Source organism: Durio zibethinus, chromosome 15 (assembly GCF_047325235.1).
Source record: "Durio zibethinus cultivar Kanyao isolate XHJ-2024 chromosome 15, ASM4732523v1, whole genome shotgun sequence".
NCBI classification, from domain to species: domain Eukaryota; kingdom Viridiplantae; phylum Streptophyta; class Magnoliopsida; order Malvales; family Malvaceae; genus Durio; species Durio zibethinus.
This window is the reverse complement of record NC_143176.1, coordinates 3,536,422-3,560,409: the sequence shown is the minus strand read 5'-3', so window position 1 is coordinate 3,560,409 and position 23,988 is coordinate 3,536,422. Positions and strand designations below refer to the sequence as shown.

The 23,988-nt window shown below is 30.8% G+C and overlaps 3 protein-coding genes, 1 long non-coding RNA gene, 1 other non-coding gene and 1 pseudogene across 6 annotated transcripts; 4 read left to right on the top strand and 2 right to left on the bottom strand.

Annotated features, from left to right (window-relative positions):
- The first annotated feature begins 1,130 nt into the window (after positions 1-1,130).
- Positions 1,131-5,630, top strand: LOC111302257 (GDSL esterase/lipase At5g55050-like). Its single transcript, XM_022898187.2, has 5 exons — positions 1,131-1,468; positions 3,647-3,777; positions 3,900-4,133; positions 4,906-5,155; positions 5,243-5,630. Exons 1-5 carry the CDS (start codon positions 1,201-1,203, stop codon positions 5,461-5,463), a joined length of 1,104 nt encoding a protein of 367 aa, XP_022753922.2. The 5' UTR covers positions 1,131-1,200; the 3' UTR covers positions 5,464-5,630.
- Positions 3,813-3,885, bottom strand: TRNAF-GAA (transfer RNA phenylalanine (anticodon GAA)). The gene has a single exon. It is a non-coding gene; the product is annotated as a tRNA-Phe (tRNA).
- A 4,465-nt stretch (positions 5,631-10,095) lies between the features above and the next one.
- Positions 10,096-10,939, top strand: LOC111302256 (uncharacterized). Its single transcript, XM_022898186.2, has one exon. The coding sequence runs from the start codon at positions 10,232-10,234 to the stop codon at positions 10,793-10,795; it is 564 nt and encodes a 187-aa protein (XP_022753921.1). The 5' UTR covers positions 10,096-10,231; the 3' UTR covers positions 10,796-10,939.
- A 2,820-nt stretch (positions 10,940-13,759) lies between these two features.
- LOC111301590 (dihydrolipoyllysine-residue succinyltransferase component of 2-oxoglutarate dehydrogenase complex 1, mitochondrial-like) lies at positions 13,760-19,400 on the top strand. Of its 2 annotated transcripts, XM_022897378.2 has the most exons (18): positions 13,760-13,941; positions 14,106-14,175; positions 14,275-14,349; positions 14,743-14,806; positions 14,898-14,925; positions 15,207-15,277; positions 15,901-15,975; positions 16,077-16,132; positions 16,211-16,255; positions 16,406-16,655; positions 16,757-16,812; positions 16,892-16,936; positions 17,091-17,366; positions 17,469-17,563; positions 17,771-17,861; positions 17,971-18,081; positions 18,630-18,824; positions 19,011-19,400. In XM_022897378.2, the coding sequence occupies exons 2-18, from the start codon at positions 14,125-14,127 to the stop codon at positions 19,200-19,202; spliced, it is 1,776 nt and encodes a 591-aa protein (XP_022753113.2). In that variant the 5' UTR covers positions 13,760-13,941; positions 14,106-14,124; the 3' UTR covers positions 19,203-19,400. The 2 variants fall into 2 exon arrangements, with proteins under 2 accessions (XP_022753113.2, XP_022753114.2); XM_022897379.2 differs by lacking the exons at positions 14,743-14,806; positions 14,898-14,925 and having other exon boundaries at positions 13,833-13,941.
- On the top strand, positions 19,396-19,926 carry LOC149514531 (uncharacterized). Its single transcript, XR_016328043.1, has 2 exons — positions 19,396-19,536; positions 19,708-19,926. It is a non-coding gene; the product is annotated as an uncharacterized LOC149514531 (long non-coding RNA).
- A 553-nt stretch (positions 19,927-20,479) lies between these two features.
- On the bottom strand, positions 20,480-22,103 carry LOC111301591 (mitogen-activated protein kinase kinase kinase 18 pseudogene; annotated as a pseudogene).
- Positions 22,104-23,988: the final 1,885 nt, after the last annotated feature.

Sequence of the window (23,988 nt, the reverse complement as noted above, 5' to 3'; positions counted from 1 at the left end):
TACTATTAAAAATAATTTTTAACCTCAAACAACATCTGATTATAATAAATTTTATTAAGAATTATTAATTTTTGTACTCATATAAAACAAAATATCTTAAATATATTTCTGTAAATATTTAATGAATATAGATAATCTTCTATCCCTAATTTTTTTTTAAAAAAAATTGAAAACCAAAATTTATTTTTTAATTTTTATCTTAGGTAATTTTTTATAAATATATATTTTTTCATAAAAATATATTAATTTTATTTAATTTAAAATAATAATTTATATTATTTTAAAAAATCTATCTATTAAATATATAAATATATATATATATATATAAAATACGGATACAAGATGAGTACATATTATATTATCCATCTTTATTTTCGTATCTAATAAAAATTTTAAATTTTATCTATAATATAATACCTATATTTATTGCATTAAGATAAAAAGTCAAACTCTTTATTAAACATAAATAAAATTAACATCCCTAACAACTACAACCGCTCTATAAAAGCACATAAATTCTTCCATTTCCCTTGCATATAAACCTTAAACCAAACCTTTTATCAAGAGAGTTATTTTTTTTTTCTTCCTTTTTCAACTACAAAAAATGGAGGCCAGACTTTTTCGGGTGAAGCACTCATATAGAATTATTAAAAATTATTAATTTTTGTACTCATATAAAACAAAATATCTTAAATATATTTATGTCAATGCAGATATTTAATAAATATGGATAATTTTTTATATCTAATTTTTTTAAAAAAATTGAAAACCAAATTTTATTTTTTAATTTTTACTTAGGTAATTTTTTATAAATAGATATTTTTTCATAAAAATATATTAATTCTATTTAATTTAAAATAATAATTTATATTATTTTAAAAAATCTATTTATGAAATATATATATATATATATGATATGGATATAAGATGAATATTATGTTATCCTCCTTCATTTTTATATCTAATAAAAATTAAAAATTATATCTATCTTTTTTTTCATATCTATAATATAATATCTATCTTTATCGCATTCAGATAAAAAATCAAACTCTCTGTTAAGTATAAGTAAAATTAACATCCCCACCGACGGCTCTATAAAAGCACATAAACTCTTCCATTTCCCTTGCATATAAACCTCAAACCAAACCTTTTATAAAAAGGAGTTTTTTTTTTTTCTTCTTCCTTTTTTAGCTACTAAAAATGGAGGCCAGACTTGTTCTGGTGAAGTACTACATGCTGTTCTCCTTCTTATTCTTCCTCTCCCTATTTAGTTTGAGGTTGGAGCTTTCGGAAGCTCAAATGGTGCCGGCGGTGTTTGTTTTCGGGGACTCCCTAGTTGATGTTGGGAACAACAACCACCTTGCTGTTTCTGTCGCCAAGGCAAATTTTCCACACAACGGGATCGATTTTCCGACTAAAAAACCAACTGGGAGGTTTTGTAATGGCAAGAATGCTGCAGATTTTATTGGTAAGCATATAAATGATTAATAGATATTATATTACAGACTTATATAATTCTAAAATGATATGAATTTACACACATTGATGAACGAGAAGAGCTGTTTTGGGTAGAAAAGTTTGATCCATGTTGTAAAGCTTGAAAATAACTAGATTAATTTGGTGATTCATATATCTATGTTGTGTAAAATATTAAAATTCGTGTATTCATATCGTATTTTATATAAAAATTAAATGTCAAATTCATGTTTATATAAAAATATGAAATATATTTTTTTTAGTATTATTAAATTTATATATAATTATTGTTAAAATTTTAAATTGTATCACATTCGTGTTTTATTTTTATATCGTATTCATATTATATCATTATATTATATTTTAAATTATCAGATCTAAAAATAACATAAAACCATGTAAATTAATCACTTACACTCTTTCTTTTTTTTTTTTTTGAAACAGTTAATTCTCACTTTTTTTCTTATAAATTACTATAATTTGGTCATGATTACCATGGGAATGTTTTTAAAAAATTATTGTAAAGGACATGAGAAAGTTAAAAAATAAAAGTGTAATTGTAGTTTTTTAAGAGTGATAGTTTCTTAAAAACCCTTGTTCTTTTATAAAAAAAAAAAAAAAAAAATAGATAAAACATAAATACGTTCAATTTTAATTTATTGTTTAATTTTATTTTAATATGTAAACATAAACATAAAAATAGATAAACATAAATAATTTATTGTTTTTTAAGAGTAATAGTTTCTTAAAAAACCTTGTTCTTTTATAAAAATAAATAAAAAATAGATAAACATAAATACTTTCAATTTTAATTTATTGTTTAATTTTATTTTAATATGTAAATTAATTTTTTAACTAAGTTGATGTAACTTAACTCGTGACATCAATTCAACTACCTTCTGTTGATAATTTATGATAGCCACCTTTTTTTTTTTTTCTCTTATTTTTTTTTACATGAAGAATATTAATTCTTCTTTCTTTACCATTTTTCTTGCATTTTTATTTCTATTTTTAATTGTACAAATTAATTAATGCCAAGGTTTTGGTTGGTTGTGTTTTTTTTTTCTTTTTTTTTTTTTAGAGTGAAGCTATGGAGAATTTACAAGATATATATTTCTTATAAATATAATATAAAAAGTATAGCTTATCTCAAAATTCATATGATATGCTTGTGATTAATGAGATGTTACATAATATATAGTAGTCATTGACAAATGTCCCAAAAGCAAAAAAGACTGAAGCACTTAAAAGTTAAGAGTAGTGATGCTCATGTGGGCTAATTCCATACACAATTTAATAAATTTCTTAAATTAATAAATGATATATCATATGATATAAAATATTTTCCTTTTTTTGGTGCATAATATAAAATATTTTTCATCAACACTTAAATATAGCTTTATTTTAAAATCAAAATTTAATTCAGTCGATTCATATTTAATTATCTTTAAAAATTAATAACTAATAAATAAATTTAAATTTTAATATTTATAATTTGTTTATTCTCATTTTATTGACTCATAAGTTAAGAAAATGTAGCTTTGTTTTTTTTTAATAAATAAATATAAAAAATAAAAACATATTTAAAGGAACCATGAATATTTTTTAGAATATCTTTTTCTGTATACTATAGCTATATCTAGTCAAATACAAAAATGATAGAGATAGAAATTGTATGTGAGTACGAAAAATATGATACGATAACACATTACAAATAAGATAAAAAAATAAAACATAAAAATAATATAACTTAAAATTATAATAATTATTATATATAAATTTAATAAAATAAAAAACTTAAAATTAATATTTTTATATTAATATAAATTATGATATGTAATTTTTATATAAAATATAATATAAATATATACATTTTAATATTTTATATGATATAAATTCATTAATCACCGTATTTAATTTCAATCCTCCACTTAAAAAGCTTTTTATGACCATAACCTACTTTCATTGAAGACACACTTTGAAAAACATATGAAACCTGCTTTCTTCTGACACCTTTAGTTACTTCACATGTGAGTACTATTTTGCATTTAAAAAATAAAATTGTATTAAATTTTAAATTTTAAATTATTTATATAATGTTTTAAATCCTGAATTCAATTTTGCATTTATTTTGGTTCATATATTATTAACATTTGATATTTATGGGCAGCTGAAAAAGTAGGGTTACCAAGTTCACCACCTTATCTTTCTTTGTGGAAGAAGAACAATGCATCGTACGTAAACGGTGTCAGCTTTGCCTCCGGCGGTGCCGGAATCTTCAACGGCACAGATCAATTTTTTGTAAGTGAAAACGTAAAATTTTTGTTACTGTTAAATGCGGTGAGCGTGGATCGAACACGCGACCTTCAGATCTTCAGTCTGACGCTCTCCCAACTGAGCTATCCCCGCTTGTTTGCGTACAGGGTCACGCCATTCCTTTGACAAAACAAGTGGAAAACTACATGGCAGTGCATAAAATTTTGGTCCAGCAGATGGGATCCTCTGCTGCAGAAAATCACTTTTCTAAGTCGATTTTCGCCATTATAATCGGTAGCAATGACCTCTTCGATTACTTTGGATCTTCCAATCTCAGAAAGAAGAACAGCCCACAACAATTTGTGGAGTTGATGACTAACACCCTAAAGGGACAACTCAAGGTAACCAAGTAACATCAGTATTTTCTCAGAGCAAATTTTTCATGAATTCGTTAGTCCGAACATAGATAAATCTGTTTAAATTGATACAAAAAAGAATGTATTATGTAAAACTCATGAACCCTTTGCCTCTATCTGCAACTTTTGTTTAGAATTGTACATGGGACATGCCAAGCCAGATAGTGAAATCTTTCCACCTCAAAGCTTTTTCTGACCAAAACCTACTTTCATTTTCAATTTTTAAAATTTTTGTGAATCTTTCTTTGAATTTTAAGAAAATTTTATTTTTATTAAAATTTTCATTTTTTTTTGAATTTTTTGGATTTTTTATTAAAATTTTGGGAGTTTTTTAAATTTTGAAAATTTGAAATTTGAAATTTTAAGTTTTAAGTTTTTTTTTTTTAATTTTTATAATTTCTAAAGCATTTCATATTTTTATAATTTTTAAAAATATTTCAGATTTTTTTTTTATAAATTTTTAGAGTTTTTTTTTCAAATCTTTAAAAATTTTTTTTTGAAATTTCTTATTAATGCTGATATAACAATTAATGGCATGGTGTTGATTGAATTTTTTTTACCATATGTCAGTATTTTATTGGTTATTTATGCCATGTCATCAAATTGATTAATAATATTAATCCAAAATATCTAAGTAGATGACAGAATAAAATTTGAGTATCAAATTAAAAATTTTATTTTTTAGGCATCAAACGCACAAAAAATATATAGTAGAGGTTTTTTTTATATTTAACCCTAAGTTTTACCATTTTGGCAGAGACTATACGCATTCGGTGCACGTAAATTTTTTCTTGCTGGGATTGGGGCGATAGGTTGTATTCCAGCGGAAAGAGCTAAAAACAAAACGCAAGAATGCAATGAAGAACGCAACTTTTGGTCTGTTAAGTACAATGAATTGTTGAAGGCAATGTTGAACAGCTTGAAATCAGAGCTTCAAGGCGTAAACTACTCCTATTTTGATACTTACAGTATCATGCAAAATTTGATCCAAAAACCATCGGCATACGGTATATAACATGTCGTTTTTATGCATTTTTTCTCCTTATTGTCTCAAATTTTGATAAAAACAGGTGACATTTTCAATTATGTTGCAGGGTTCAATGAGATAAAAGCTGCCTGTTGCGGCCTGGGTGATCTGAAAGCCAAAGTCCCTTGTGTGCCCATTTCAACATATTGCTCCAACAGGAACGATCATGTTTTCTGGGATCTGTATCATCCAACAGAGGCAACAGCTCGAATTTTTGCGGATACTCTTTTTGATGGTACTTCACAATACAGTGTTCCAATGAATGTTAGGCAGCTAGTTTCTGTTTAAGCAATGAATAAAGCAAAGAGTTACATTGGAAAGAAGCCATATATAGTAAAAAGAGTTGTGCATGGCCGGTCCAAATTGGGTTCGAGTCGAAGTCATACTTAGTATTAATATTTTATGTATTTATTCAGGCCTAGCTTGATCTAATATTAATATTTTGGGTCTCAAAATTTTCTCAAATCAAATTTAAATTGAAAAAATAAATCTCAAATCAATTTATTAAACTTAATTTATGCAATAAAAAATTAAAAAAGTTTTTTTTAAAATATATATATAAAATAAAAATTCACATATATATTTATATAATTTTAATATTTTAATAATATATAGTTTATTCAAACTGGATCGAACAAAGCACGGGCTTTAATTTTTTTATCTAAAATCCGATTTAAAATTTAAACAGACTTAAAATTTATGTTTGAGTTTAAATGAATAGTTCAACACCTGAACAAATTTAACAGTAAATTAAATGCTTGTATTTACAAATTTATAGTCAACTTATCATCAGTTCATTTATATGTATATTAATCATGGAGAAATGAACAAAATGGTGTCAAAATATAATTTACTATCGTTTTGATAGCTGTGCCTGCATGCTTGCTCGTCAGTGAATATAGAACTTTTATCCATCTGCATCACTTTAGAAGTAAAAATGGTCCACAAGCTAATAATTTTATATAACAACCAAACAAAGATAGCTTACCAATTTGTTGTAAAGCTGACAGACACAAATTTTCAGTTTTAGTACTTGTGTATATGATCACAGGCTTGGCGACATGATCACTAGAGGTGTAATCAAATCGAATTGAGTTGATATAATGAGAAGTTTGAGTTTGAATTTGACTCACAACTTAAAGCTTGATACTCGGTTCGAACTCGATCGGATTTTATTTTTCAAGTTCGAGCTTGATTCGTGATCGAATTCAAGCTACTCAAGCTCGCTCGATTAAGTTCGATTAATATATAAAAATACGTTCGATTCGTATACTCGACAAGAGTTCGATTATTTATGTTCGAACTCGAATTCGGACTTGAAATATTTTATTAATTAAAATAATAAAAATATATTTAAATATAAAAGTTTGATTAGGCTCGCGAGCTACTCGAACTGGATATAAGAGTACTCAAATTCTATTCGATCGATAAATCAAGCTACTCGAGCTCGAGCTCGACTCGATAATAAACTAAATTCGAGTTTTTTTCGAATCAAACCCGAATAGCTTGCGAATACTAATGTATCATTTACACTCCTAATGGTCACGAGGTATCATAAATTTCATGTGAACTAAAATCTGTTTAAAAATATAAATGTTCGTATCATTTTAAATTTATGAGATATATTTTATAAAATAAAATTAAGAGATTCAATTAACCGAATAATATTTTATAAATTAATATGGACAGTAATATTTAATATTAAATCATACACCATAAGCAGAATCTTTTAACGACATTTACACTAGCCACTTTCATACTAACGTTTGTGGTTTGACTTACTACTTCTTTGCCTTTTTTCTTGTTCAAATTTTCCTTTTTTTATTTTCTCCTTAATTTATTTAATTAAGAATAAGAAGGAAATGGAAAACAATTAGAAATCAAAGAAGTTCACCGATTCCCATGGTGATTAAAAAAAAAAAAGATAAAAGATGGAAAAAAATGTTTCCAATTTGTTGACAATTTCTCTTAAATCAAACTTCAGAATCTCAAATTGCTTTTTACTTCGTTACTAAATTCTTATTTCAATTCAATTTTTTCTTTGTATTTAATTAGGGAAATTTTAAGGTTTTATCTAAGGAAAGAAAGCTGTTGCATGTATACTAACAATCTCCTCTCACCAGCTATCCAAGAAAATTAAATGGAAAAAGGGGTCTTCTATTTTTCTACTTGGTTTCTAAAACATGGTATGACATGATCACATGAATATCAATAATTGGCTATTATGTTCTTATTTTTAAGTCAACCATTTATTCCTCATAATGCTAATATCTCAGTTTTGTATTCTTCAGCTTGGTTTGGGATTTTTATTTGCTGACGACGAGCTCTCTGCTAATGATAACTTGTCGAAGCTGTTTTATGAGTGCAAAGACTACGTTGTTGCAACTTGCCAAGAAGTTTGTGGAATGATAGAATAGACGATCTTTGCCAGATAGGTTCTATTGTATACAGCTGCCTGGATGTTTCTACCAATCGAAAAAGCAAGTATTTTTAAACTTATCGGACTGATGCCATATGCTTATGATAAACTAGATGGTTTCATCAAATGCTACTAACTAATTAAAACGATGATGGAGTGCATGTTTCTGGCACATTGGTTTCTTCGCATGCAAGAAAATGGTGTTTGGTTTCTTCTCATGCATGCAAGTGTCTGTTTAGCGGGATTTGCCATGTCCTATGATACCTTGTGGTTGTCTGAATCTTTCACATCTGATGATGTTCAATACGAATTCTATTTGTAGGTGTATGAACAGTGGAAACAATGTTACTGCCTCCTGATGAAGAAGTCATAAAGAGAACAAAGCAGGCAGAAGAGTCACTGACAATGGAAAATGGAAGCCCTGCTGGTGAGCTAAAACGTCCGTTTAAGAAGCTTGGTCTCAACTGTGGTGGCAAGGATAAACAGCACAGAAAACCACCTACAAAAGACCAGAGGAATTCAGATGAGAACCTCTCTCGTCCATTTGCGAGCTTTTTTTTTTTTTCTTATAGTAATTCATCTTTATTTTCGAAGAAGCCTCTCTCACTGATTGATAAACCTCCGTCCTTCGATGAAAGTGATTGGACATTGGTTTGATCATACCATTTTTTTTGTCCCCTGTTTTTCAGTTAGGTTAAGCGGCATAGTTTTGCAGATAATTGTAAATTATTGTGAAATAAGCTGATGCCTCACCAGAAGTAATTTGAAGATTGATTCAAAAAAGAATGAATTTATTTTTGATAGCAATCGCCTGCCCGATCATGTTTCATAAATTGGAGAAAATGAATGACTACAAAATAACAAGGAAGCATATACTATAGCAAGAGTTTTGTTGGGTCGGATTTGGCAATGGTTTGTCTTGTCTTCAGGAAAGCTGTCTTCCATTATTGAGCTTGATTTTGTTATCTGCACCCTCGTATTCTTATTCTTATAGATCTAATAATTTAAAATACGATATGGTGATAAGATATAAATATGATATACAATACGAAAATAAGACACAAAAATAATTTAACTTAAAATTTTAATAATAACTATACATAAGTTTAACAAAATTAAAAATATATATTTTATGTTTTTGTATTAATACAAATTGTGATATGTAATTTTTATATAAAATATAAAATAAATAGACAAATTTTAATACTTTATAAAGCATAAATATACAAATTATCAAGTCTATTTTCAACAATGTCATTTTTCATTTGGTCATCTGGTCTTCGAATTCAAAATACTAGGAGATGAAATAAGGTGCCATAAAATTCGATAACAACCAGCCTTTGTAGCTTCAATGCTGAAGAGCAAAAGCTTTAAGTTTCTGTTTGTGTTTGAGCTGAGAATGTATTGGAAGAACTGAAGAATGACAATGGAGGCACGTCATCGGGACATTCACAGTTCAAATACAACACTTTCAGCAATCAGCAGACTGGCTAATTGGATTCCTTAGGGGCAATGGATAATGTTTGGACTAAAATAGATTGAAAATAAACACTTGTTTGGTTCGGGTCAGGTTGATATTTAATGTTATCAAGTCAAAATCTTACCCCAATTCAAAGGCATATGGCCTAATCTTGTTGTATATTAAAACATGCAGTACAAATTTAATGAGGGAAGCAGCTGATTTTGACTTGAAGACTAATGACTATGCTTGGAGGTCTTCGTCATCTATATAGATATATCTTGCTAAGGTCAAAGTCATTCAAAGATAATTGGATAAATCAGGAGTAAATACAAATAAGCATTACAAATTGTTATATCATTGATCATCAAATTTAAAATTTTTAAATTTTTAAAAATAAATATTTTTAAATTTTAAATATTTAAGAATTTATATTCGATATAATTTTAGTTTATAAATATTATACACTATCAATAAATTATATAATAATAATTTATTAAAAAATTAATTTTAACATTTTTAAAATCCTAAAAATAAATATACTTAATCCTAAAAATATATTTAAATTTACTATTGTTATGATAGTATATAATATTATATATTGATAGTATATCAAATATAAATATAATATTTAAATATATTAAAATTAATAAATTAATAAGGTGACAACTTGTGATATATTAATAGTATATAGCATTTATACACTTGATAGAGATTCAAATATAAATCATAAAAAAAAAACAAAAAAAAAATGCAAAATTGCATGTCAACTGAGTAGTTGAATCATTGACAGAGCAGAAGATCTTGTTGTTTAGAATTAATTGAAAGAAATGGATCTAAGAAATACAAAAGCAAACCAGCTGTGGCATTGATGGTACGTTTAAAAAGTCAACTTAAGAAAGGCGTGGATATGGATGAAGACTTTTTAAAACCCTAAAGACAGAACACAAATAATCCATGCAAATTGCAAAACATGAGTGAAAAATCCATGGTTTTTGGATTCTGAATCATACAAACAATGGCTTTCATTGTTAGAAAGCAAGGTTAAGATCCAGTCATTGCAATCAGGGATGGGGCAAGTGACAGTTGGGTGCATTAACTCTTCCGACACGGCTTTTAGATAGGAAGATGAGCAAAATTTAATTAAGACCTCAACCGTACTCTCTCTCGAAGCCTTCATGGCTTCATTTTTTTTCCTATATAACCACTCCTTCGAGCTTCCACTTCTCATCAAAGTCATTTTTACAAGTGTTATAGACTTGGCAAATATGTCTTCTTCTAAGCTTCTTCTTGTTTTCTTTCTTGGTGCTATTGTTTGGGCCACTAGTGCTAGGAAGCTTACCGGTGGGATTGAAGATGAGAAAAACCTCTTTCATCGTCGACCGAGATTTGGTGGTGGCTTAGGAGGAGGAGGAGGTGGTGGTGGAGGGTTTGGTGGTGGAGGTGGGTTAGGAGGTGGTGCAGGTGGTGGAGCTGGATTTGGTGGAGGTGCTGGTGCTGGTGCTGGGCTTGGTGGAGGTGGTGGACTTGGTGGAGGAGGCGGTGGAGGATTCGGAGGTGGTGGTGGACTAGGGGGTGGTTCTGGTTTTGGAGGAGGTGCTGGCTTTGGAGGTGGAGCTGGAGGTGGAGGAGGGTTCGGTGGTGGCGGAGGAGCTGGAGGTGGACTCGGTGGTGGAGCTGGCGCTGGTGGTGGGTTCGGCGGTGGAGCTGGTGCAGGTGGTGGGCTTGGAGGTTTCCCTTGAAGACATAGAATGTCACATTTCTAAACATTTATATTGTAGCATTTATTTTTTTTCCAATGCGCTTCATGATCATCAGGAAGTCATGTTTTATGTTTTTGTTCGTTCCAAATGTACATTAATGAAGAAAATAAACGTCGTCTATATGCAAGCTCTTTGATATAATGATTTACGTACCTTGGTTTTGATATGGTGCATAGTTGCTTGATGAACCTGCAACATCATCAAATCAAAGTAAACCATGCATGAAAAGAGTTGTATTCCGAGCTTAATTAAAGCAGCTGGTTTTTGCTGCTTTAATTCAAAAAGACAAATAAATTCAGGATAAATAAGTTGCGTAAATTTTCAAATCAAAATAAAATGTATTGCATTCGATGGTTTAAGTAAGGAGATTAGAGGTTAAGAGTGAAAAAAAATTAAAAAATTTAAAAATCGATTTAAAATCATAGCATTTGATTTGGTTTGGATTTATTTTTTTTTATTCTATTCGGATTAAGTTTATATATTAAATGTATATATTAAGTATGGATTAGATTTTGAATCGAGAGGTAAAAAATAAAAAAATTGAATTGAACTAAATTATATATTTTTTATTTTTATATATATTTTAAAATTTTATAAAATAAATAATAAATTTATATCAAAATTTATTTAAATATATTAAAATTTTATATTAAAATAATATATAAATATTAAAAATTAAAAATCGATAAATCAAACCAATTTGGATTGATAAAATTTGATTTAAATCAAATAAAAGTTTGATTTTAAATTTTTATAATATTATATAATATCTAAAAAAATTAAATTTAATTTAATTTAAATTAAATTTTTATCACATTTATTAAAAATTATATATTTAAGATAATTTTAATAAATAAATATCGATTAAACTCGATCCTAAAATTTTTTTATTAAAAAGAATAAAATTTTATCGTTTGAGTCGATAAGAATGAAAAAGGCAAAATGACAGATGATTACTTTTACGTATAAAATCATCTATGAAAGGTAGGCTATTAGATCAAATGACATTCTTTTCCTTTTAGCTCATAGGAAAATTAATTACAAATAATTTTTCCATCTTTCATCCCTCGCGGGTTTAGATTTGAATTGGCAATTTTAAGGTTCATTTGCCAACAACGTACGAGTGCTGTCAAATGAATCCTTAGCCAATGCAATCTTTCTTTCATTTTCTATTTATTAATTTCGCCTTCGTCCTTGATTCTACTCGACCACTTACTCTAGCTAACTGTACGTTAAATTTAATAATTTAAAATATAATATAATATAATAATATAATAAAAATAAAATATAAAAATAATATAATTTAAAATTTTAATAATTATTATTTATATATTTAATCAAATATAAAATATATTTTTATATTTTTATATCGATACGAATTATAATATATAATTTTTATATAAAATACGATATAAATATATAAATTTTAATATTTTATATTATATAAATATACAAAATACCGTATACGTGATTATCTACTTTTGCCAGCAGCTACATGCATGGCAGCATGGTACAATATTATTAATTCTTCACACCAAGCTACACCCACCGACATCCTTCTCTTTAGTTTTTTTTTTCTTTTTTTTTCTTTTTCATAGGATGCTTACGAAAAAAAAAAAGAAGGAGAAAATCAACTAAAAACTCACGCACGTAATCGATATGAGATTAAAAGGAAGAAGATCCATTATATGACTGGCGAAATTCATCATTCAGTTTGTTTTTGTAGCCAATTGAACACATCAACAATTAAAAGTTAATTGATTTTTAATCATACTAAAATTTTTATATAATTATTGGGTTTATGTTTTATGCATTATCGGTATATAAATTTTATATATTATTAATAATTGATTAATATTATCTTATTAATGAAATAAATCAGATGATATTATTTTATTAATAAATAATTAAGTTTTTTAAAACTATTAATTTTTTGTATATTTATTTTAAGAATTAATATTTACTTATTAATAAAATGATATCATCTGATTTATTGATAATATATAAAATTTATATTTATATACTAATAATGTATTAAATATAAATTTATAATAATTTATTAAAAACTCACGTACATGACATAAGAAGTGGGAACCTAAGACAACCTAATATTAGAGATGAAAAAAAATTGGAAAAAATAAAAAAATTGATTTGAAATCATAGTTTTTGATTTGATTTTAATCGATTTTTTTATTTGATTTGAAATAATTTCGGATATTAAATGTATATATTGAGTAAGAATTGAATTTCAAATTGAGAAGTTAAAAACTAAAAAAAAAAAAATAGAATCGAACTAAATTATATAATTTTATTAATTTTTATATATTTTTTAAATTTTTATAAAATAAAAATAATTATTGTATACCTAAATCTATTTAAATAATTAAAAATCATATTAAAATAATATATAAAAAAACAAATCAAAATAAATTTAAAAATTAATAAATCAAACCGAACCAATAGAATTTGAGAAATGGATCAAATTCTATGAAAGTTTGATTCAAATTTTAAAATTTTATAATTTTATAATTTTATACATTATTCATAAAAATCAAATCGAATCTAATTTAATCCGAACTGAAATTCTGTAGGTCTAAAAATTTTATATCCAAATTTCGGCCAATTTAACCCAATTAATTGTAAACCCGCCGTAAACTGTTTTATCTCTTGCTTTTGCATCTTGAGGCCCAATTGCGGAGTCTAAAGCATTTCTATGGTCTCATCTCCTCTATTTCTGGGCTGTTTTCTTAAGCCCAAGGTTATGGAGAAAATATTTTTCTAGAATTTTGAAAATTAAAATAAGCCGAAACTTTAATTTCTGACCCAAACAAAGCCCAAAATCTCCGCCGTTACTTTTCTTTCCATTCTCGGTCAAGGGAAGAAAAGAATCCCAACTTTTCTTCCACCTACCAATAAAACGATGCCACGTAGGCAAGCTCAACTGTGCTTGCCATATTGGAAACAGCAGCCCCTGCAAAACGCGCATCTTCGCGGTCTCTCTAGCACTCTCTCTCTCAAAGAACAAAATAGGAAAGAACAGCGAAATCAATCTTCAAAACCTTTTTTTTTTGTAAATTATACTGTATTCGCCGACTCTCAGATTCGTCTGCTAAGCCTACAATCAGGTCAAGCCTCTCTCTCTGTTCTAGCTAATTGCTTCATTTCTCATTTAATTTTTTTTTATTGAGCTAAATGTGATTATAAACAGAAATCTGATGACTATTTTGATTTTTGGAAAAAAAATTTAAGAAAATATTGATTTTTTTTTTGGTTCTGATATTGAAAACAGAAGGGATTGAATAACGGTGATGTTGGGCGCATTAAGGAGAAACGTTGCGAGCAGAGGCTCATCAGCTTCGGTTAGAACTTTTTAATTTTTTTTAAAAATTTTATTTTGTTTAGCTAAAACACTTGGATTTATTAAAAAAAAAATTTTCCATTTTTTTTTAATTTTTCAGGCGTTAAGGAAGTCATTGCATGCGATTCGGCCGGGTGTTTCAGCGTCCGGAGTTTCATCGGATGCTGGAAAAGAGGTAAAGTAATTCAGTTGAAAATTAATTTGATTTGTTAATCATGCTTGTAGTTCAGTTTCTTTGAATTTTGATTGATTTTTGATGCTTTTAAATTTATTAATGATGTCGAAGATGCTTCATTTATTTAGGCTTTGCTATTGTAAAATGTTGCAAGATCATTTTTTGTTTTGTTTTGTTTTTGAAAGAACAAGTGGTGAAATTGAAATGCCAATTCAAATTTAGTCCTGCGATTTAAAGTAAAAAATATGCATTTTGTCAATAATTTATTAAAAAGTATTGTTAAGTAGTAAAAGCAATAACCAAATGGAAGCTTTTGTTTTATTAATCATTTTGGATTTTTATCATCCATTGGTAAATATTGTCGTGAGATTTAAATTTTAAGTGTTTGAACAGATACTATTACTTCAGCCAAGAGGAATTACCCATGTCCGGAACTTCTCTCCTCTTGTTCTGCCGGGTAAATCTTTTGGGTGGTTTTCTTCTCATGTTGGCATAATTTTGTTGATTGTTTATGTTATTGAATGAAAATTATTTCATGATTATTACAGGCTGTTCTGTTGGTTTAACAAAGACAAGGTTAGTTGGTTCTGAACTTTCTAATGTACGTCAATGTTAGGAATTATACTGTCACCTATTTGTCATTACTTGACACAGTGAGGGTATCGGTTGACTACTGGATTAATCTGATGTTTGCATGTGTGATTACCATATCTATCTTTAATAGAAGGTCCATTTCAGTGCAAAGTATTGCATCTCATTTCTGTTAGGGAAATTCAATGCTCATGACTTTTTTTAATTCTTTAAATCAGTTTGCTGCTTCTTAGCACTTCTTTCCCGACAGCTTTTCTTATGTGCAGGAATGTCATTTCTAGCATTCAGTCAGAGACTATCATGCAAAAGTCATGCAGAGCTTTCTCTTCTGGAGATGGTATGACATTGACTAATTTCCTTAATGAAATTTAGTTTGCCAAAGGCATGCATTTCTTGTCTTGTTGTTTTCTTTTAAATGGTTATTAATACATGGGTGTGCCTTGTTGGATTTGCAAGAATTAAATTCCTGTGCATCATAATTGTTCATTTGATCACCACTTTATCTGGTATAGACCATTAACATCTAACTGTTGCCAATCCCGTTTTGCAGTTAGCAGTTGACTGTCCAAGAGTTACTAGGTCATGCAATATGTCAAAATAAGAAAAATGGTTTTAGTTCAGAATTTCTTTTAAAATCTTTCTCTGGAAAAGTGTAAGGGCAATAGTATGAAAATTTTACCTGTAAGTTAGTTGTATAATGATTTGGAGTAGAATTTCCGTGGTACTAGATTTGCACCTCCAGCTTTTTGGCATTTTTAACTTGCAAAAAGTACATATTGATGAGGTGGTACTAGACTTGCACCTCCACTTTTTTGGCATTTTTAGTGCTTTTTTAACTTGCAAAAAGTAAATATTGATAAGGAACAGGTGTCTGCTTGAAAACAACCATGCATTCCTTTTTATGTCATTATTATGTTAAATTTAAAATTTTTTGACTTTCCCAATTTAATTGTGATGAAGGAGATCTGGTTGATGCTGTTGTCCCTTTCATGGGAGAATCAATATCTGATGGCACTTTGGCAACATTCTTGAAAAGTATGTTTTCCACTAATGTGATTTTCATCCATTCTCTAGACATATTCGTTTTCATGGTTGTAAGTGCTTGATTGTGGATATATCTGAATTTTTGAGAGCAGAACCTGGTGATAGAGTAGCAGCTGACGAACCAATTGCTCAAATAGAAACTGATAAGGTACTATTCCTGACCTTTTCTTCATTGAGAATTGATATTTGTTATACTCCTAATACCCTCAGCATTTATTTTCATCAGGTAACAATTGATGTTAGCAGTCCCCAAGATGGTGTGCTACAAGAGGTAATATGTCAACAAATCTGAATCTTTGGGTCACACATGCATGCATGCACATGTCTAGCTTGTTGGTCATTCCTAGACTCCTACCTTTCCATTTCTGGGAACAAGAGAAGTGGATTGGATCCTGAACTTTAGTGTTATAATTCTTGCCAGTATGTGGCCAAGGAAGGAGATACAGTGGAACCAGGTGACAGGATTGCTGTCATTTCAAAGTCTGCTGAGGGTGTAGCACCTGCTGCCCCTGCTGAAAAGAAATCAGAAAAAGCTGCTTCCGAGCCATCTCCAGCTGAAACTGTGGAGAAGCCTAAAGCCCCATCATATGATGAAGGGGATCTGGTTGATGCTGTTGTCCCTTTCATGGGAGAATCAATATCTGATGGCACTTTGGCTACATTCTTGAAAAGTATGTTTTCCACTGATGTGATTTCTATCAATTCTCTGGACATATTCATTTTCATGGTTGTAAGTGCTTTATTGTGGATGTATCTGAATTTTTGGGAGCAGAACCTGGTGATAGAGTAGCAGCTGACGAACCCATTGCTCAAATAGAAACTGATAAGGTACCATTCTTGACCTTTTCTTTATTGAGAAGTGATATTTGTTTATACCCCTAATACCTTCAGTGTTTATTTTCATCAGGTAACAATTGATGTTACTAGTCCCCAAGATGGTGTGCTACAAGAGGTAATATATCAACAATTCTGGATCTTTGGGTCTCACATGCACTCACGCACGCACATGTCTAGCTTGTTGGTCATTCCTAGACTTCTACCTTCTCATTTCTGGGAACAAGGGAAGTGGATTGGATCCTGAACTTTAGTGTTATAATTCTTGGCAGTATGTAGCCAAGGAAGGAGATACCGTGGAACCAGGTAACAGGATTGCTGTCATTTCAAAGTCTGCTGAGGGTGTAGCACCTGCTGCTTCTGCTGAAAAGAAATCAGAAAAAGCTGCTTCCAAGCCATCTCCCCCAACTGAAACTGTAAAGGAGGATAAGCCAAAAGCTAAAGTTGAAACTTCTCCTTCTGTCGAGAAGCCTAGAGCCCTATCTCCACCACCTCCAAAACGAACTGCTACTGAACCTATACTTCCACCCAAGGAAAGGGAAAGAAGAGTAAGTCTTTTCATTTTTGTTTACATCCAATGGTACCTTTAGTGAAGAATGATGTTAGCATTCTTAGAAAATAATCCTGAGCATATGTATTCATGATTACAGGTTCCTATGACAAGGCTTAGGAAACGGGTTGCTACACGATTGAAAGATTCCCAGAATACTTTTGCAATGTTGACAACATTCAATGAAGTCGACATGTGAGTTCAATTTTCCCTCATATTTTAGTTCTTTGTATCAGGTGTTAGGCATCCTGCTGACTGCCTGTTATTTGCTTCCCTTTCCTGATAAAATTTTTTTGTGAAGTTGATCAGATCAGTTTACTTTTTAAAGGCTATGGTGTATTCATGATAAAGCTGATTCTGTTGATTTGTTTTCTTTTCTTATTGATTTGCTTCTCATTGCAGGACTAATTTGATGAAGCTCCGCTCTGATTATAAGGATGCTTTTGTTGAGAAACATGGTGTCAAGTTGGGATTTATGTCCGGATTTGTTAAAGTATGCAATGATTTGTTATTGAAATGCTCGCATATGCATTCATGGTCTGCCGTCACTAGTTTTGCTTTCTCTTTTTTCCCTTACCATTGCTTCTATTTTATTGTTTCAGGCTGCTGTTAGTGCACTTCAGCATCAGCCTATTGTAAATGCTGTAATTGACGGGGATGATATTATTTATAGAGATTATATAGATATCAGCATTGCTGTTGGTACTCCGAAGGTAATCTTTTTTGCGATTGTCTTCCTTTAACATTCTTTGATTTGCCAAATTACAATTTAGCCATTTAATGACTTGCTGAAATTTGGATTGTTAGTGTTTCTCTCAGCATTCTTTCTTGGCTAGTTTTCAAAGAAAAATTTCAATCTCTGGGTTTTATGCATGTAAAAATGTATTGAAATTAAAAATTTCCTGTGAAGTTAGGGTAGTTTGTGAAGTTGAAATGAGTAATTAATAGGTTCAAAACTTTGTCCTTTAACAATTATAGAACATTATATATTTTTTGTTGAAGGCTTTTTTTTTTTTTTTGCTTGTTTTCTTTATTACTGAAGTTGCTTTTTTTATTTTATGACAAATGAGAAAATGCGGTATCTTGAAGATTATATAAGTCTTTTCTCATTTTATTTTGTTGCTCTGCCAATTGTGTAGGCAAGTATTGATAAATATGTGCATGGACCTCATCCCTGTGCAACCATTGAAAGTTAGAATAAAGAAAAGGAAGAATGTGACTCATGTTCTATGTTAAGCTTTTTGTTCCTTCTTTCCTGCAGGGGCTTGTCGTTCCAGTTGTCCGTGATGCGGATAAGATGAATTTTGCTGAGATAGAGAAGACAATTAACAGCCTTGCAAAGAAGGCAACTGATGGGACCATATCAATTGATGAAATGGCTGGAGGCTCGTTTACAATATCCAACGGTGGTGTTTATGGAAGTCTGTTGAGTACCCCCATTATCAACCCTCCTCAGGTTAGTGGTTACAAACTGAATATGTATGCACCTACACATGCTTGTATGTGTATGAACGATGGTTCCATACACTTGTGACTTATCCGTATTCATAGAGGTGTTTGGTCACTCTTCTGAGTTACTCATTTTTAGCTTTTGCTTGTGACTGATAAGAGAATCTTACATAATTAAACAATTTTTTGGCAGTCGGCTATCTTGGGTATGCATTCAATAGTGTCCCGACCAATGGTTGTTGGAGGTAACGTAGTCCCAAGACCTATGATGTATATTGCCCTTACTTATGACCATAGGCTGATTGATGGAAGAGAAGCGGTCTTCTTCTTGCGTCGTATCAAGGATGTTGTGGAAGACCCTCGCAGGCTGCTACTTGATGTATGAAGGCCCTAATAGCAACTGCTGTTATATTTCATTAGCATTAGATGCATACCTCTTGTTTAAATGAACAAGAATAAATGCCTGAAGTTTTGTAGGGTTTCATTTGTTGATTCACCCTTTATCGAGTTCCAAAATTGCGGCTGGCTATTGTTGAACTATATCAAGCATCGAAATACATATTTCTAGTTTCTGTTGTGCAAATATGTTTTTCTTTCTATTTTTCTCCAAGTTCTTTAAATTCTGGTGTGAAGGTACCCACATTACCAATGCGGGTTGAATGTATCATCCATAAATCAACATTGGTGACACTTTAAACGTGAAAATCAGACATGGACAGGTTGGTTTCTTCTTAGATTCATGTTTCCTGTTAGCTTTTTTCACTCTTGGATGGATAACACCAAACTGCTCAAATCATATGGCTGTAAACAGTTTTAAATGTTTTTCCAATGTTCCTGCTAACTTCGGTCTGCCTAACATATCATGAATCAAAATTTCTTTTTCTTTTCAGATTCATGAGAGAATAACACCAAATCTTTCTCAGAATTTGGATGAATTTTAACCTGAGACCGGAAAACTGGCATGCAATGGACTCAAGCCTGGGATATACAGTGAATCAAGTCATGAAAAAATATGGAAGAGTGATTAACCTGCAGCTGAGGTTTTCAAAGATGAGAATTTTGAATTTCATAGCCTGGATTATGAATAACCAGGCTTTTTCATTGTTCCATTACTCGTATAATTGTCAAATGTTTTCTTAAAATGAAAGGGTAAATACTTGGTCTTAGTTATAAGCAGTTCACCTACCAAAGCTATAAAAGATGACACTGTAAAAGGCTAATGCTGAGTTTTCATTTCTCCTTCAGTTGACTCAAACAAGAGTTGGCAAACAGAAACGTTGTCGGTTTCTCCGACTTGTTGCACCTAAAAGCCACTTCCTTTGTTTTTTCCACATGGGAAGTTTCACAACACAAGACTGAGTAGTTGACTTTGTTAAAAGTCCAGACATTACTTGGCTTTGTTAAAAGTCATTGCCCGATATAGATTAAAAAAATTGGAGTCAACCCCTTCTTCCAGTCTTCCTCAAGCACCCAATGCTTCACTATCATCAGCTTTTCTAGAAGAAACTGATGTAACTAATCAATATCAGGGAAAACTCGGTCCAATGTTTTGAACTATTAAAACAAGACAAACTTCATTCAACTGATGATTCGGTAGGTACCTAAAGCCTTCTTATATCTATCTAACCAAAGCCTTCAAGTCTCCTCTTTTCACACAAAGAATAGAGGCTGATGATTCAGTAGAGGCCGGTCATCTCTGCCTCACCCTTGGAAGTAAGAAAATTTTGGAGAAATTAACACGTAAATTAGGAATATGATTCAATTATGAAAGATGGGATTGGAATAGAACAAGAATTTTCATTAACTGTCTCAAAATTGAGATTGTCTAATGCAGAAATATCATCTGTTACACTGTCAAATGCTGAAATACTGCTAAAATCAGTAATATTTTCTATAGAATTTTCTGAGAAGAAATCCTCGTCTAAGATTGAGCTTTCAATTTCAAGTTCTTCTTCAAAAGAATCAAAGAAAGATATAGTCGGAAATGAAAAATCATCTGCTAGTGTGACATTGCTTTCATCAGAACAGTCCTTGTTTTCTTCAATGCCACTGCTTCTAACTGTGATCCAATCTTCACTCCAAGTCCAATAGGAAGCATTGGAAGTTGGTGACAGAGAACCGTGGAGCAATTTCTTGATCCTGTCAGTCGGAGATTTCAAGGGAATCCCTTCAGGAATCAATATCTTAGGACTTTCCACCGCATCGAATGAATCCCATAAACCTTGATCCAACACACAACTTGGAGAATTCATGGCAGACTCCTTTACTTCCTTCAAATGGGTGTTTAATTCTTCCAAAAATGGATGTTGAAGCAATTCTTTAGCTGCCCATCGCTCTTTTGCATCCCTCCTTAAACACTTTCCCAGAAAATCCTTACCTTTCTCCGATAACCACTTTGGAATCTCAGGTACATCACCTGAAAATCCAATCTTATAAAGAGCTGACACTGGATCATTCAGCTCTGGCCATGGAGAATTCCCAGTACTCATCTCTATAATTGTACATCCAAGAGCCCATATATCAGCTTCAAAACCCTGCTCCTCCCCACGTGCCACCTCCGGTGCCATGAAAACCGGTGTACCGGAAAATGCCGACGTGCCATAACCTTCATTAAGACCATCTTTTCCCATCAATTTAGCATAACCAAGATCAGCAATCTTTGCACCTTCTTCACCTATCAAAATATTTTGGCTCTTGATGTCACAATGTACCATTCCATTAACATGAAGATAATTCAAACCTTGTAAAATCTGTTGACTATACATTCTAACTCTCTCTTCATCCAATCTTCCTCCAACCCTCTGAATTTCCTCGAAAAGCGTGCCGCCGGGGACATACTCCATGCAAAGACTGTACATACGCTTGTTATTTGTTTCATTTGTAACATCATAGCCTATGTACTTAACAATATGAGGACAGCTTAATTTGGACAAGAAATAATTCTCTCTTTGTAAGAACATTGAGTGGCATAACTCGGTGGACTTAACGGCGAAAAGCTCGCCGGAAGGGATGGCGGTGGCTATCGATACGGTGGCTGTGGCGCCATGGCCTATGACAGGTCCTCTAATCCACTCCATTAGAGGAGGCACCAAGAAAAAAAAGTTTGTAGGGGCTAATATTAATGTTATGGTACATGTAAGAAAATGTGTATATATAGAAACTTTGAGGGGTACCTTTGCTTTTGGTGACTTAATCCAAAGCATATCCAACAACTTTGAAAGATTCTTAATGACAAAAATCTCTTTCTTACATAGTTAGACTTAGGGTTTTTTTTTTTTTTCTTTTTGTTCATAAAGCAAGAATGGAGCACGTGGCATGATGTGAATGCCACGTTTGCTTTAAGCTTGTAATAAAGCCATTCATGTGACGACACAGGAACACAAGCCGGGATTAATCAAAAGTTGACAGCGTGAACTGAGTTTGAATTTGTTTAGGATTTTTGTTTAGCTTAGTTTGAAAGCTGTAAGTATATGGGATTTGCCTAAGTTTGATGCCAAAGGATAAAGGGATTTTACTATGCTTTTGGCTTAGTTGGACAGGCCTGAATGTGAATGCATGTATGAATCATAAATGTCTGCTTTATTTTTGTTTGTTAAGTAACTTTTAATTGTTTTGAATTGAAGAAAATTGTTCAAATGATGTAAAAGATAATTTTTTATGAATCCATAATTTGTTTCTACGATCATTTTTAAGAAAAGATGTATAATATATTTTGAATTCAAATTTTAATATTTATAATCTCTTTAAATACGAAATCAACAAAAACTTTTATTGTTTCAATGAATAAAGTTCAATCATTTATGAACATAAGTAAAAAAATTATATATTGTTGTTCCAATGGGCATGAAAATGTAGAGTTGGCCTATTGATTGAAGGAATCAAAGCAAAAGTAAATAAGGCAGCAAAAGACGTTGCAACCAACATCAAAAAATTAAAGTTGAAAAGTTCACAAACTGTTTGTTCATAGTCAGGAAAGCTGGCTTGAGTCAGAGCTTGATGACTGTAAATGAGGTGTTGGAATATTTAGGATTTGGATGAAACATTTGAGTGAAGTTCAAGCAATTCCAAACTGTGAAAGCCAACTTTTTCTTCAAATCCCTTTCTGATTTAACCCAAATTCCCTTAAAAGTTCTAATATTTGCCTCCTTTTGATTGAAATAGTGGGGAGGATCATTTATTGGCATCTTGTTTTAGGCTCTTTCAGCTTGTCAGCGCTCATTTTCTTTTACTCAATGTTGCTAGACCTTTAAAGCTTACCCTTTACAGCTACATCCACTAGGTGAAACATGAATTTAAGATCCATCTACTTTGATCTGAATTTGGCTGAGGCCAACAATCCCACCTCCATTCCAATCTCTCTTTTTTTTTTTGTCACTTTTTTATCTCTTAACCTCAATTTTTTTATTTGAAAAGATCTTTTAACATATTAACAATTATCAATTATGTTTTTATGTTAGATTTATTTTTTATACGCTGCTAGATCTTTATGGTCATTCAGTAGAGGTATGATGCTGTTAGGGCAGTACACCCGAATAATTTGATATGTTACACAGGCATAATGTTGAGTGTTTATCGTACGTGTGAGCGACTTAAAGTAAGGTTAAAAGGCGATGCTCTAATACATGAATTTTGTGGGAACAAGATGAGCCTAAAGTGGCTTCAAGCTGGCAGTTGACTAGTATTTGTATTGTGCCTTTAGGTTCCAAACACGAGAGCTTGCGAATGATCCGTTCGGACATAGCGTTGGATTCTTATCATACTAGATGAAGATACCATCAAGAGAACTAGAGCTACACGCTCCTATGTGAATTCAAGGAGTGTAGGTACTCAAGAGCTTGGTACATACGGGAATGGATGGATGCTCTGGCCACCTTGAGACTTATGGGCTGATTGATTCGATGAAAGTTGAGTTTCTCTCCACGAGTTTGAAAATGTGGTAAGATCCTGCGGGATTAGAGCAAAAAAAAAAAAAAAACTCACGAATATGTGATTTTAAAAATCGATATTAAATTATTCATAATAAAATGAACTTGCGAAAAGTTAACCTCAACTAAGAGTAATTTTGATATTGAATCAAATGTTAAAATATACTTACCAAGGGGCATAACTGAAGGCAGGCAGAGGCTATGGCCCCCAAAAAATTTTAATACCCTTACGTGTATAAGATTCTT